Genomic DNA, 13,485 nt, shown 5'->3' with positions numbered 1-13,485 from the left:
GACAGTTAGAGTTATTCACTAGAAGGGACGGTTAGAGTTAGGAACTAGAAGGGATTGTTAGAGTTAGACACAAGAAGGGTTGATTAGAGTTAGGCACTAGAAGGGATGGTTAGAGTTAGGTACTAGGAGGGATGGCTAGAGTTAGGCAGTTGCAGGGACGGTTACAGTTAGACTCTAGAATTGATGGTAAGAGTTAGGCAGTAGAAGGGACGGTTTGATTTAGGCAGTAGAAGGAATGGTAAGAGTTAGGCACTAGAATGGTTGGTTAGAGTTAGAAACTAGAAGGGATGGTTAGAGTTAGGCAGTAGAAGGGACGGTTAGAGTTAGGCAGTAGAAGGGACGGTAAGAGTTAGGCACTAGAAGGGACGGTTAGAGTTTGGCACTAGAACGGACGGTTAGGGTTAGGCACTAGAAGTGATTGTTAGAGTTAGGCACTAGAAGAGATGGTTAGAGTTAGGCACTAGAAGAGACGGTTAGGGTTAGGCATTAGAATGGACGGTTAGAGTTAGGCACTAGGATGGACAGTTAGGGTTAGGCACTAGAAGGGACGGTTAGAGTTAGGCAGTAGAAAGGACGGTTAGAGTTAGGCACTAGGATGGACAGATAGGGTTAGGTATTAGGATGGGCGGTTATTGTTAGACACCAGGTTGGACAGTTAGGGTTAGGCACTTGAAGGGATGGTTAGAATTAGGCAATAGAAGGGACAATTAGAGTTAGGCAGTAGAAGGGACAGTTAGAGGTAGGCACTAGAAGGGATGGTTAGAGTTAGGTACTAGAAGAGATGGTTAGAGTTAGGCACTAGAAGAGACGGTTAGGGTTAGGCATTAGAATGGACATTTAGAGTTAGGCACTAGGATGGACAGTTAGGGTTAGGCACTAGAAGGGACGGTTAGAGTTAGGCAGTAGAAAGGACAGTTAGAGTTAGGCACTAGGATGGACAGATAGGGTTAAGTATTAGGATGGGCGGTTAGAGTTAGACACTAGGATGGACAGTTAGGGTTAGGCACTAGAAGGGATGGTTAGAATTAGGCAATAGAAGGGACAATTAGAGTTAGGCAGTAGAAGGGACGGTTAGAGTTAGGCACTAGAAGGGATGGTTAGAGTTAGGCACTAGAAGAGATGGTTACAGTTAGGCACTAGAAGGGACGGACAGAGTTAGGCAGTAGAAAGGACGGTTAGAGTTAGGCACTAGAAGGGACGGTTACAGTTAGGCACTAGAAGGGACGTTTAAAGTTAGGCACTAGAAGGGATGGTTACAGTTAGGCACTAGAAGGGATGGTTAGAGTTAGACACTAGAAGGGACGGATAGAGTTAGGCAGTAGAAAGGACGGATAGAGTTAGGCACTAGAAGGGATGGTTACAGTTAGGCACTAGAAGGGATGGTTAGAGTTTGGCACTAGAAGGGACGGTTGGAGTTAGGCACTAGAATGGATGGTTATGGAGAGTTTGTCTCCAAGGGGAGGGTTAGCAAGGTAAATGTACTAAAGTGAGACTGTTTACAAATGGAGATGTTGCCCATAGCAACCAATCAGATTTTACTTAACATTTAACTTGTACCTTCTAGATGATAAAAGCTAGAATCTGGTTGCTATGGGCAACATCTCCACTTCTGAAATCTCTCACTTTAGTAAATTTCCCCCCTGGTGTCTATCTAGACGTTTATCTAATTCCTGTCTATCGTCTATACTAATCCCCCTACGTGACGGGCGATTCTCTTATAGTGATGCTGAGCAGAGATCTGGGTAATATGACGGCCTGCTCTGCGACTCCAATATGATGTTTCTAGGAGCAACATCACAAAGCTTCTAGCTCTCAGCACTCTCATGGGGGGACTCAGGGTTTTGCCTTATATTACGCTTTTAAGCTTCATTAAATTGTAAAATTTCAGAACCCAACAAGATATTTTATTACACCCAACATGGAAGCAACCCGCGTTCTCCTAGTAATCCTCCCCTTGTCTGGCTTTTCTCATCTGAGAGATGGGAAATAAAGCCCAAATACCAAGCCACGTGGTACCCAACACTGTATAGCTAAAATATATCCAATAAAGATTGGTGATCTAGATGAAGGCAAAAACATACCATCCATTGTCTACAAGTCCAGTGTACTGGGGGAGACTGGAAATATGATTGGTCCCCTGCCAAGTAACCCCCAGGCCCTTGCTGGCGGAATTGGTATGAAATACCGCCGGCCGGCAGCCCGACATCAGCAGAGATCCCGGCAGCGGAAGCCCGACAGCGCTGGAAATCCCGATCGTGGATAGGTAAGTATAGACTAACCTAACCCCCCTAACCCTAACCCTCCTTAGGGGTGCCTAACCCTAACCTCCCCCCCAAGTGCCTAACCCTAATCCCGCCTCTAAGTGCCTAAACCTAACCACCCCCTTCCCCGCTGCCTAAACCTAAGTCCCCCAGGGGGGTGCCTAACCCTAAGTCCCCCCCGGGGGTGCCTAACCCTCCCTCCCCCTGGCCTAACCCTCCCAGGGGGGTGCCTAACCCTAAGTCCCCCCTGGGAGCCCTAAACCTAACCCTCCCCCCCATGGCTGTCCGCTCGCGGCGCCCGGCATCTCTACGATCGGGATGCCGGGCGCCGGTCTCCTGGCGTTGGGGAAATGCCTGGCGTCTACATATAGACACCCGGCATTTCACCCTTGCCGGGATATGACAGTCGGGAAGCCGGCTGCCGGTATTTAGGCAGTCGGCTTCCCGATTGCATACCTTGCTAGCACACCTGGACAATGGGTAGCAGCATGTAGCAGGGTAATTAGCTACATTACTAGTAATATAAATAATTATTACTGCCCCGCATTTCAATATTATCTAATACTGCAATTGCGCTGCATTTACATTGTCTGAACCAGCTGTCAGTACTTTTACATATTAGAGAGTGAACGTTGATTATTTGTATTTTCCTGCAGTGACTGGTGGACGGTCATGCCTAGCTATAAGTACATAGCCACATATACAAGGTACAATAATCACTGATACGTACAGCAATCCCCCCTCACACAATTGTCCAGCATTCTCCATCTTTTTCAGCGCTTACTGGAAATTGGGCTTCTAGTGGCAACAAAGACTTGTCCAGTGTGTAATGTGGGTCTCCGGTATTAGCGCCTGATTAAGAGCAAAGTCATTTAGCTGGGGGCACATAAGATCCTGATTTTCTTTTTCCAATGATTAAAAGAATAGACGCATCTCACCGAGAAAAATATAAACTGTGATCCTTCCTCCCATGTTAAAGCGATAGTCACTATGCAGAGAGGATATAAAGGTGTTCTGTATATGGACACTCGCCGGGGCACTCTCCTCTTATGTATGAATCTTTATAGAGTCCCATGTGCATTAATCTGTTATTACTGATTGGTTTTTATGAATGATTCTGTCTCTGTCACAGGAGGATGACCTGAATGGAATCCACATTGTGGCCTTTGCAGAGGAGGAGGACCCAGGTAAGAGTGACTCCATCAGTTCTTTCCCAGTAATGACCCTGAGAACATTGGGAGGAGAAGGATCACCATATGTTAGATTATATAGATTCATTTCCCTTATACCTAAGATAAAACATGGCGGGATGAGGAGAGGCAGAAGGTCACTGCTCCTTCATAAGTTTGGTTGTCCTAGTCTCATCAGTTGACATGTTCCATGATGTGGTGATAGGTTACTGCACTTTCAAGTGTTCTATAAAGTGGTGATGGGACAGGGGGTCACTGCTCTTTCATACTTTGGGTTGTCCTGGTCTACTCAGGTGACATGTTCCGTGATATGGTGATGAGAGAGGGGGTTGCTGCTCTTTCATATGTTTAGTTGTCCTTGTCTCCTCAAGTAAACTGTTTGGGATGTTTTGATGGTGATGGAACAGGAGGTTAATGCTTTTTTGTACATTGGGTTGTCCTGGTCTCCTCAGGTGACAATTTCTGCAATGTGGTGATAGTTCACGGGGTCACTGATCTTTCATACATTGTGTTACCCTGATCTCCTCAGGTGACATGTTCTGTGATGTGGTGATGGAACAGGAGGTTACTGATCTTTCATATGTTGGGTTGCCCTGATTTCCTCAAGTGATATGTTCCATCATGTGGTGATGGTGGTGGGACAGGGGTTCACTGTTCTTTCACATGTTGGGTTGTCATGGTCTCCTCAGGTGACATGTTCCATGATGTGGTGATGGGACAGGGGGTCACTGATCTTTCACATATTGGGTTGTCATGGTCTCCTCAGGTGACATGTTCCATGATGTGGTGATGATGATGGGACAGGGTGTCACTGATCTTTCACATGTTGGGTTGTCATGGTCTCCTCAGGTGACATGTTCCATGATGTGGTGATGGGACAGGGGGTCACTGATCTTTCACATGTTGGGTTGTCATGGTCTCCTCAGGTGACATGTTCCATAATGTGGTGATGGGACTGGAGATCACTGATCTTTCACATATTGGGTTGTCATGGTCTCCTCAGGTGACATGTTCCATGATGTGGTGATGATGATGGGACAGGGTGTCACTGATCTTTCACATGTTGGGTTGTCATGGTCTCCTCAGGTGACATGTTCCATGATGTGGTGATGATGATGGGACAGGGTGTCACTGATCTTTCACATGTTGGGGTGTCATGGTCTCCTCAGGTGACATGTTCTGTGATGTGGTGATGGGACAGGGGGTCACTGATCTATCACATGTTGGGTTGTCATGGTCTCCTCAGGTGACATGTTCCATGATATGATGATGGGACAGGGGGTCACTGATCTTTCACATGTTGGGGTGTCATGGTCTCCTCAGGTGATATGTTCCATGATGTGGTGATGGGACAGGGGGTCACTGTTCTTTCACATGTTGGGTTGTCATGGTCTCCTCAGGTGACATGTTCTGTGATGTGGTGATGGGACAGGAGGTCATTGATTTTACATACATTGTGGTGGACACTATAGTGATGTTTGTGCAGTTGGCATCTGAGTCATACTGTGCATGGGTCCTGATGACTTGGAGATGGAGGACGTTGTGAAGATTTGGATGTGGATTGATTGACAGTTAGTGACTGTTTGTAAGACATAATGAGTGACTCAAACATAGGCGTGTCACGACTGTGTGGTGGGCATGTTGCAGCCATACCAGCCCCGACGTCTTACTTCCAATGGACACTCTGAGAACCATTGGGTTGCTCAATACAAATCCCAGTGACATTTGCATATTTTCGCACAACCGATGCGTACAAAGACACAGCCGCTAGGAGTATTGCGCCCACCTCTGAAACAGGCCCTATGTGACCACAAGAAGAGCAGTAATTGATGAGGACATACAATAACATAAATGCAGGATGTGATCTGAGGGGTTGACCAATCCAGTTAAGGGCTATGTTTTTGGAGCCATGGAAGGCTAAGAACTAAGACATGCAAAGTATTAGGGATAACCAGGAATGGTAGAAATTCTGAATGTAAAGCACCTACACAAAGTTCCAAAGGTAGTGTCATACTGATGAGTTTTTGTAAACTCATGCTGGGTTCAGAAGTTATCGATGGAGAAGATACTGTATACTGAAAAATTGCTGGCTTAATGAAGTCTATTCACATGTGGGAGTAGACCGCAGATAAGGGTAATACTTTAGAAGTTAGAGAGAGACTCAGTAGTAGCAGACTAAACTCTAGTGGACCGTACGAAGGTTCTTGTCTTGAAGCTCTTTGGAACCTCTGACCACGGAGGTACAAGAGGAATAACAGGGCTTTGACTTATCCCTCGAGTCTGGTTCGAGATCAGGAGAACCTTGGATGCTTCGGCGCTTGCCTGAACTGAACCAGATCAGAGTCGGATGTCTGCTGTATTGGACTGGTACCAGATTTGAACTGAACCAGACTGGATTCGGGCTTGGACTAAACAGGACTGGTACCGGATTTGGACTGTACCAGAATGGATCCAGACTTGGACTGAACTGGACTGGATCCGGGCTTTGACTGAACCAGGCTGTTACTGGACATGGACTGGATCCGTACTTGGACTGAACCGGTCTGGTGCCGGGCTTGGACTAAACTGGGCTGAATCCGAGCTTGGACTGAACTGAATTGGTACTGAATACACACTGGACTGAGATGGGACCAGAACTAGCAGCACCTTTCTCAGCAATGGACTCTGAGGAGCACACGTAGTCAGGACTGTGGAAGATATTGCACTGGCTATTGGACTGTGTCCCAGGATGTCTTTTTATAGGATCTACTATTCAACTATTAGCTGGAAAGATCAGGTGCTCTGATTCCACTACCACATTGGTTGAGACATGGTCAGCTTACTAAGGGCTAAATGGCAGATTCCGGCACTGGTGGGATCCCCGCTGTGGGAGCCGCAGAAGTTTGCCTCACCATCCTCACACAGGATGACTGCAACTGGTGCATACCACCGATGGAACCCCTGCACAGTGCGGAAACGGCCCGACAGTGACCAGACAGGTAAATCCTGGAGTCTGTGCCTGGGATCTTGGGGTTCTCTTGTGACAGGTAGTGTCTAATGAGTATTGACTCCATCTGGAATCAGACTTTCGTCGACAGCAGTAAGGGTGATAGGTAATGAGAGGGATTGTAGATAATTGATACTTCCATACATAATCCAAAATCATGAAGTTTCCTGTGGCCCCAGAATCCAAGAGAGCCAAAAGAGCCTTAGGACTTGGGGGTGTTCCAAGATTACAATTGGAGCTCTGTGGAGAATTAGTGACTACTCCTAACTTAACTTCCCCTCCATTCGTTAGGAGCTGGAGTATCTTGGAAGTAGGGAATGGGACTTAATCTGGTGACCAGAGGCTCCACAGTAGAGACAAAGATTTTCTTGGATGCATCTTTGCCGCTCCACAGGAGTGATACAAAATTAATTAATTTGCATGGGTTCATCACCAGAGGGTGATTGAGAATGAGGATGTGGTACTGGATATGATTTAAATCGATCATTTTGTTTCTTTCTAAAGTGTGTTATTTGTAGCGTAAATATACCCTGTTACATAGTGAGATCAAGTTTAGAAGGTGTATCATGGTTAGCTAGATCGTCTTTTTTCCTATCCGAGAGACCAGTTCAGAAGGCTGCGATTAGCACCTCTTCATTCCAACGCAACTCTGAAGCCAATGTTTGAAATTAAACAACATATTGAGCTACAGTATTTCATCCTTGATGTAAGCGTAGGATGTCAATCAAGGCAGAGGTTGTTCTACCAGAATCTAAAATATTTGCAGAATGTAGAAATAAATTCTGAATAGTTGTAGAGCAATGGGTCTGACCTTTCCCAGAGAGGGCAGGCCCAATCAAGTCAGTCAGTTAGGAAATTATGTATGCCAGGTTTTAGCAGTTGGAAAATTAGCGGGTTGCAACTCAAATTTCACACTGATTCAGGAAACCCCGACAAAACTTGGGGTTCCCATCAAACGTGTTTGGAGTTAACAACTGTAGTCGAGACATCAGTGGAGGAACAAGTGGGGCTACTGGTACCACTGGAACTTGATCGGTACTAGGATGCAGATCAGTACTCAAAAGTGTAGGCATTATTTTATCCTGACATGCAGACACCTCTTGCAGGAATTGCATGACCTGTCTCTGAACGGCCTCTTGCCTCACCAGACGACAAACTAACTTTTGCATGGAGTCTGCTTCAAGAACCTGACCACTTTCCTAGTCCATTTAGCCAATGCAAACTGTCATTTCTGGGTTAGTTTGTGTTCCCGGACTAAGGTCTAGAGTAGGAGTTGGGGTAGAGGCTGTAGGCAGGAAGCTGGCAGTGTTATGACGTTCCTGCACATGGAAGGTTAGTGAATTGTGAGGATAATGCTGAAGGTAGGCACTTAAGGAAGATGAAGAAACAGGAAACAATAGACTCTAAGGTACTGGGAACTAGGTCTAGAATATAAAGAACTGGGCTGGAACTGGAAATGCGCATCTCTGGAACCAGGCTGGGACCGGTAATGCATATCTCTGGAACTGGCCTAGGACCAGTAATCTCTGGAACTGGACTGGGACCAGTAATGCGTATCTCTGGAACCGGCCTAGGACCAGTAATCTCTGGAACTGGGCTGGGACCAGAAATGTGTATCTCTGGAACTGGCCTGGGACCAGTAATCTCTGGAACTGGGCTGAGACCAGAAATGTGTATCTCTGGAAGCGGCCTAGGACCAGTAATCTCTGGAACTGGGTAGGGACCAGAAATGTATATCTCTGGAACCGGGCTGGGACAAGTAATGCTTATTTCTGGAACTGGCCTGGGGCTAGTAATGCTTATTTATGGAACCTGTAATGCATATCTCCGGAACCGGGCTGGAACTGGTAAAACATAATACTAGAATGGAGTTGGAAGCAATGTCACAAAGAATCCGCGGTACTGGTTCTCTAACTTGGCTGAAACTCGACCTTTTAAGCAGACTAAAACTGGTGACGCTGGAGACCGGACTGGAACAGGTAGACTTGTTGACTAGACGGAAACTGGTGATGCTGGAGACTGGGCTAGAACCGTTGGACTGTGGTGAAGAACCAGTATTATGACACTTAGAAGCACACTCCTGTGCCACACTCTTCTGACAAGGAGCGGTGTTGCACTGGCAAAAAGCCAACCCTCCAGGAAGTTTTCTGATAAAATCTGCTGGTTGCTGATTGGCCGTGGGAATCAGGTGTCCTTGGAACAATATTGCATTGGTGGTGCAGTAGTCAACTCACTGGACTGAACATGGCGACACCCCGAGATCAGAGGCAGCGGGAGCTGCATTGTGGAAGACGCCAGAGCTACCATGCAGGTGCTGGCAGGAATCAGTTTTGGAGAGAGCAACAGTGGACAGAGCATGGCAGACCCCCGGATTTCCCTGCAGTAGCCACATCATAGCCCAGAGTGTTAAGTAACTGGGTCTGGGACTGCGATGGCCTCTGACACTGTGGGGATGAGTGCTTATGGTGATGATGATTAATAATGTAGTGGTGGTGGTGATGATAACGACAACTGTGGTGGTGGTGATAATGATGAGATTGATGATGAGTAATCATGGTAATAATGATTATTAATATAGTGATGATTATGATGATAATGAGTGATTTTGGTAGGTGTAGATTATTAATATGGTCATGGTGATGATAACTGGTGTGATGCTGGTGTTAAGAGTAATGATGATGATGATGATGATGATGAGAGTTATTAAGGTTTTGGTGATGATGACCGTCAGGTATTGATGGTGTTGAGAGTCATGATGCTCACAGTGATGATGATGATGATGATGATGATGATGATGATGATGATGATGATGATGACGACAACATTGACTGTGGTGATGATGATGATGATGATGATGAATGATTTTGGTGATGTAGTTATGGTGGTGGTGGTGGGTGGTGATGATGAGATTGGCGACAATGATAAGTGATTATGGTGGGTGATGATTATTAATGTGGATATGGTGATGATGATAATGGTATTGAGAGCAATGATGATGAGTGGTGGTGGTGATGATGATGAATGATTATGGTGATGTAGTTATGGTGGTGGTGATGATGATGATGATGAGATTGGCGACAATGATAAGTGATTATGGTGGGTGATGATTATTAATGTGGATATGGTGATGATGATAATGGTATTGAGAGCAATGATGATGAGTGGTGGTGGTGATGATGATGAGTGATTGTAATGGGTGATGATTATTAAGTAGGTAATGATGAGTGTGATGATAATGGTGCTGAGAGTAATGATGATGGAGACAGTGGTGATGATGAAGATGATAAGAGTGGCAATGATGATGAGTGGTGGTGGTGGTGGTGATGGTGATGATGAATGATTATAATGGGTGATGATTATTAAGTAGGTAACGATGACTGTGATGATAATGGTGCTGACAGTAATGATGATGGAGACAGTGGTGATGATGAAGATGATGAGAGTGGCAATGATGATGAGGAATGGTCGTGGTGGGTGATGATTATTATGGTGGTTTTGGTGATGATGAGAAAGATGATGTTACGAGGACAGCAGTATGATTCTCTCTTGGTCTCTACTCATCATATCTCCATCCCTGCGGTGATTCTCATTGGACCTTATTTTAGATGGTTATGAGTTTATCCAGATCCTAAAGGATGTTGCCAGAGAGAACACCGAGAACCCTGAACTCAGCATCGTCTGGATTGATCCTGATGATTTCCCACTGGTGAGATTTTTATTACACTTTATTTATAAAGGACCGATGTGTTACATAGTACCGTATATTGAGTGGTCATGAGTCAAACATAGGGCCTGATTCAGAGCCGTTCGCTATTTGTGGTCGTTCGTTCAAAAACAAGGGGTATTCAAATGATCCGTTCGCAAATTGCAGTCTGTTCCCACCTCTAAGTCTGAACGAGTGAGCAAAACATACGCTCGTTTTTTTGATAAAAACGCCCCCTGGCCGCACGCACCATACGTCATGTCCGCTATTTATTAGATTAATCGAGTACATCGTACAGCGTATGAACTGCTCGCTATTCTTGTGGTTGGTGTTTTCAACCGCTATTTTACGAGCAGTTCTGAGTTAAAAAAAACCAAGTGACGTGGTCAATGACGCTGCTGTATTAATTATGCACTCCCTTAAAACGCCCGTTTTGACCTTTAAGCACGCCTGCGTTCGGATCTCCACTCCCCGTTTTCAAGCACCTTCCCCTGTTACCACCCACATACGCCTCATTCTGTCACTCAAAATAGCAGGCCCTCGCTATATTGCGTACCAACGATTTTCAGCCGCACTGACTGCTTCGCGCATGCGTACTAAAAACCGTACGCATGCGCAGATGTGCGAACATCGCTCGGAACGAGCGTACTGCCGCTAGCGAGTGGCTCTGAATGAGGGCCAAAGTTTGTAAAATGACATGAGATAGAAGGTAAAATGCCCAAATGATCATACAATTGAAGACGTGGGGCAGACATTTCACATGGTAGCAGAATAACCGTCGTAAATCCCATGGGGACATTGTGACTAATAGAGGGCAGAGATGGCATAAAAACAATGATTATGGAAAAGAGGAGAGAACCACATTTCCTACATTTGTGTTCAGCCGCACATGTGGTTTTCTGCAGAGACTTTGTCAGGGACGTTGGCTGTGGGCAATGTACAGTACTTGGACATGAAAAGCAGCCTTTTCCAGAGCAGAACTTTGCTGTTGTATTGTGAGGGCACTTGGTCAGGGACGGTCAGGTTAGATATTAGGGAAATACATATTAAAAGTCAATAGTTCTTGGTTAGATCATTTAAAAGCTGAGTTACGTAACTTAGTGATGCTTCCAAGGTAGGTCTAAGGTGGTGAGGAACAAGTGTGGCTTGTGCCAGCAATCAGGATTGCACAGAAATAGCCAAGTGTCAGGACTCACAGGGATAGCGAGGTCAGGAACTCATTTCAGCTGCACTACACAGTCAGATCAGGCAATGTGAATTGGAGTGCCTGCTGAATTACTGATTCTCTGTATGATGTCATAGTGTCACATGGCATTCTGAATGATGTCATAGTCAACCCTCTCTTCTGTCTACAGCTGGTGACATACTGGGAGAGGACATTCCACATTGACCTCTTCAGGCCTCAGATTGGAGTTGTTAATGTCACAGATGTAAGTACTGTATATAAGAAGACCGGCGTTGGCTCCGGATGACTGTATGACACATAGTGTGATGTTACATAAGTAATAAATAGAGCGACCTTCAAAAACGTGATATCTGTCGCGGTACCTCCATTTACGGCATTAGCCAGAGCCCCCATGGGTTCCTCTGGGGGTTGCGCAGCTTCAGATTGACCAAAACATTCCAGAGTTTGGCTAACGCCATCTTCAGATGGCATTGTGCCGCTGTAGTCTATGGGCTACACTTCACAAAATTTACCGGAACCCTCCCTGGCAATGGCCGCAGCACATGCGTAGTCATTAGGTGGCGCATGCGAATGAGTACCCATAGAGGAATGAACAGACCACTTATGCGGTCACTCCGAGCACATCGCAGGGACGGGTTCCAGCGGTATTATAACATACTGCAATGTGATCTAATATCACCCCCAGATCACATTGAGAATGTAATAATTGATAAATGGGCCCCAAAGTGTTTGCTGGAACGAGCGGTAATTAGATACCAGCTGACATTTACTGGTCTTCTCAGCAGTAGGAACTCCCAGTGTTCAGTAAATGGAACCTGGGAATAGCAACAAAACATCACTGATTTACCCTCGATGACTGCCGCGAATAGAGCGGTCACAGGCTGGTGGTTGCTCTGACGTTCTGCTCTGCTCTGCAGGCTGACAGTGTCTGGCTGGATATGGAAGATGCTGAGGATTTGCCATCACCATCCGAGCTGGAAGAGTGGATCGAAGATGTCTTATCTGGGAAGGTTAATACGGAGGACGATGACGATGATGATGATGATGACGATGATGATGATGACGATGATGATGACGACGACGATGATGATGACGAAGACGATGATGACAACGACGATGACGACGATGATGATGACGATGATGATGATTAAAATGTCATGTGTTGTGAGGACTACATTGTAACTTACTGTGTTCATGTATGAGAAGTGACAGCCCTGAACGGACCTTCTGTACCCATAGGTGCCTTACTCCTAACATTGATGTGATATATTTGTTATGCTGACATTTATACAGAAGAATCTTTGGAACAATTTGATTTAAAAAAAACATTAAAACGGAAAACTTTTACCCAAAATCACCAAATCCTAATTATAGGCGACAGTCAGGAGCCGAGCGCCAGGCGCGGTATTATTCTTTCATACTTTGTTATTTTCATAGAATTTACAAATAAAATGGTGGAAAAAAAACCTGAATAAAGATATGGCGGGAAGGTGACTGATCGCATTGCTGGCTGTCTATGTCTGTTATGCGTGGAACAGAGGCCACCGCCATCTTTGGTCCTCCAGCAAGCAGTAGGGAGCAGATCTCTATCTGCCAGTATAAAGATTTCTCATTATATCCAGATATATGATATTTTTCATTATTACCGGTGTGAGATTTCCGTTGGGCCCATCTCATCTTTTTCCCTTCAGAAATAATCATCCAATGTTCCCACAGAAGGTCCCACTTTATTTGCAGTAGGTGATGTGCCAAGACGAGACCAAGGAATCGGTCTGCTTATCAGCTGGAGAGGAAGAACAGGGGTCCTGTAGGACATCAGGCCACCACGTCTAGACCTCAGCCACAGTGTTAGTAAGGTTGAAAAAAGACAGGTCCAAAAAGTTCCAGAATTCATAAAATCTAATTATGTTGATCCAAAACAAAAGCAAAGAAAAAACCCACAAATCCCCAGTGTCTCCATCCTGACTGATTCCAGGGATCATTCATCCCCACACTGTCTGCAGCTGATCATAGCATCACAGCTTTTCCCCAAAGTAATTAAACTAATTTTTACTACTTACAAGCTGGTCGGAACTAGTCACATTTCCCTGACTCAGCGCATGTACTGGCTGCAGCAATGGACTATCTTCCGGTCTTTATTCTGATCCCCGCCTCACATT

General features: G+C 45.5%; 1 protein-coding gene across 1 annotated transcript in view; it reads left to right on the top strand.

The window, feature by feature from the left end:
* Positions 1-12,825, top strand: part of CASQ2 (calsequestrin 2) — a 155,281-nt gene extending 142,456 nt beyond the window's left edge. The window contains exons 8-11 of the mRNA XM_088472447.1: positions 3,394-3,448; positions 10,043-10,143; positions 11,496-11,570; positions 12,244-12,825. Of these exons, the coding sequence (XP_088328573.1) occupies positions 3,394-3,448; positions 10,043-10,143; positions 11,496-11,570; positions 12,244-12,477 (465 nt within the window). The 3' untranslated portion in view covers positions 12,478-12,825. The remainder of the gene's footprint in view (positions 1-3,393; positions 3,449-10,042; positions 10,144-11,495; positions 11,571-12,243) is intronic.
* The last annotated feature ends 660 nt before the right edge of the window (positions 12,826-13,485 follow it).

The sequence above is a fragment of the Taudactylus pleione genome, unplaced genomic scaffold, assembly GCF_031769625.1.
Source record: "Taudactylus pleione unplaced genomic scaffold, aTauple2 ptg000123l, whole genome shotgun sequence".
Lineage (NCBI taxonomy): Eukaryota > Metazoa > Chordata > Amphibia > Anura > Myobatrachidae > Taudactylus > Taudactylus pleione.
This window is presented reverse-complemented; position numbering and strand designations above follow the sequence as displayed.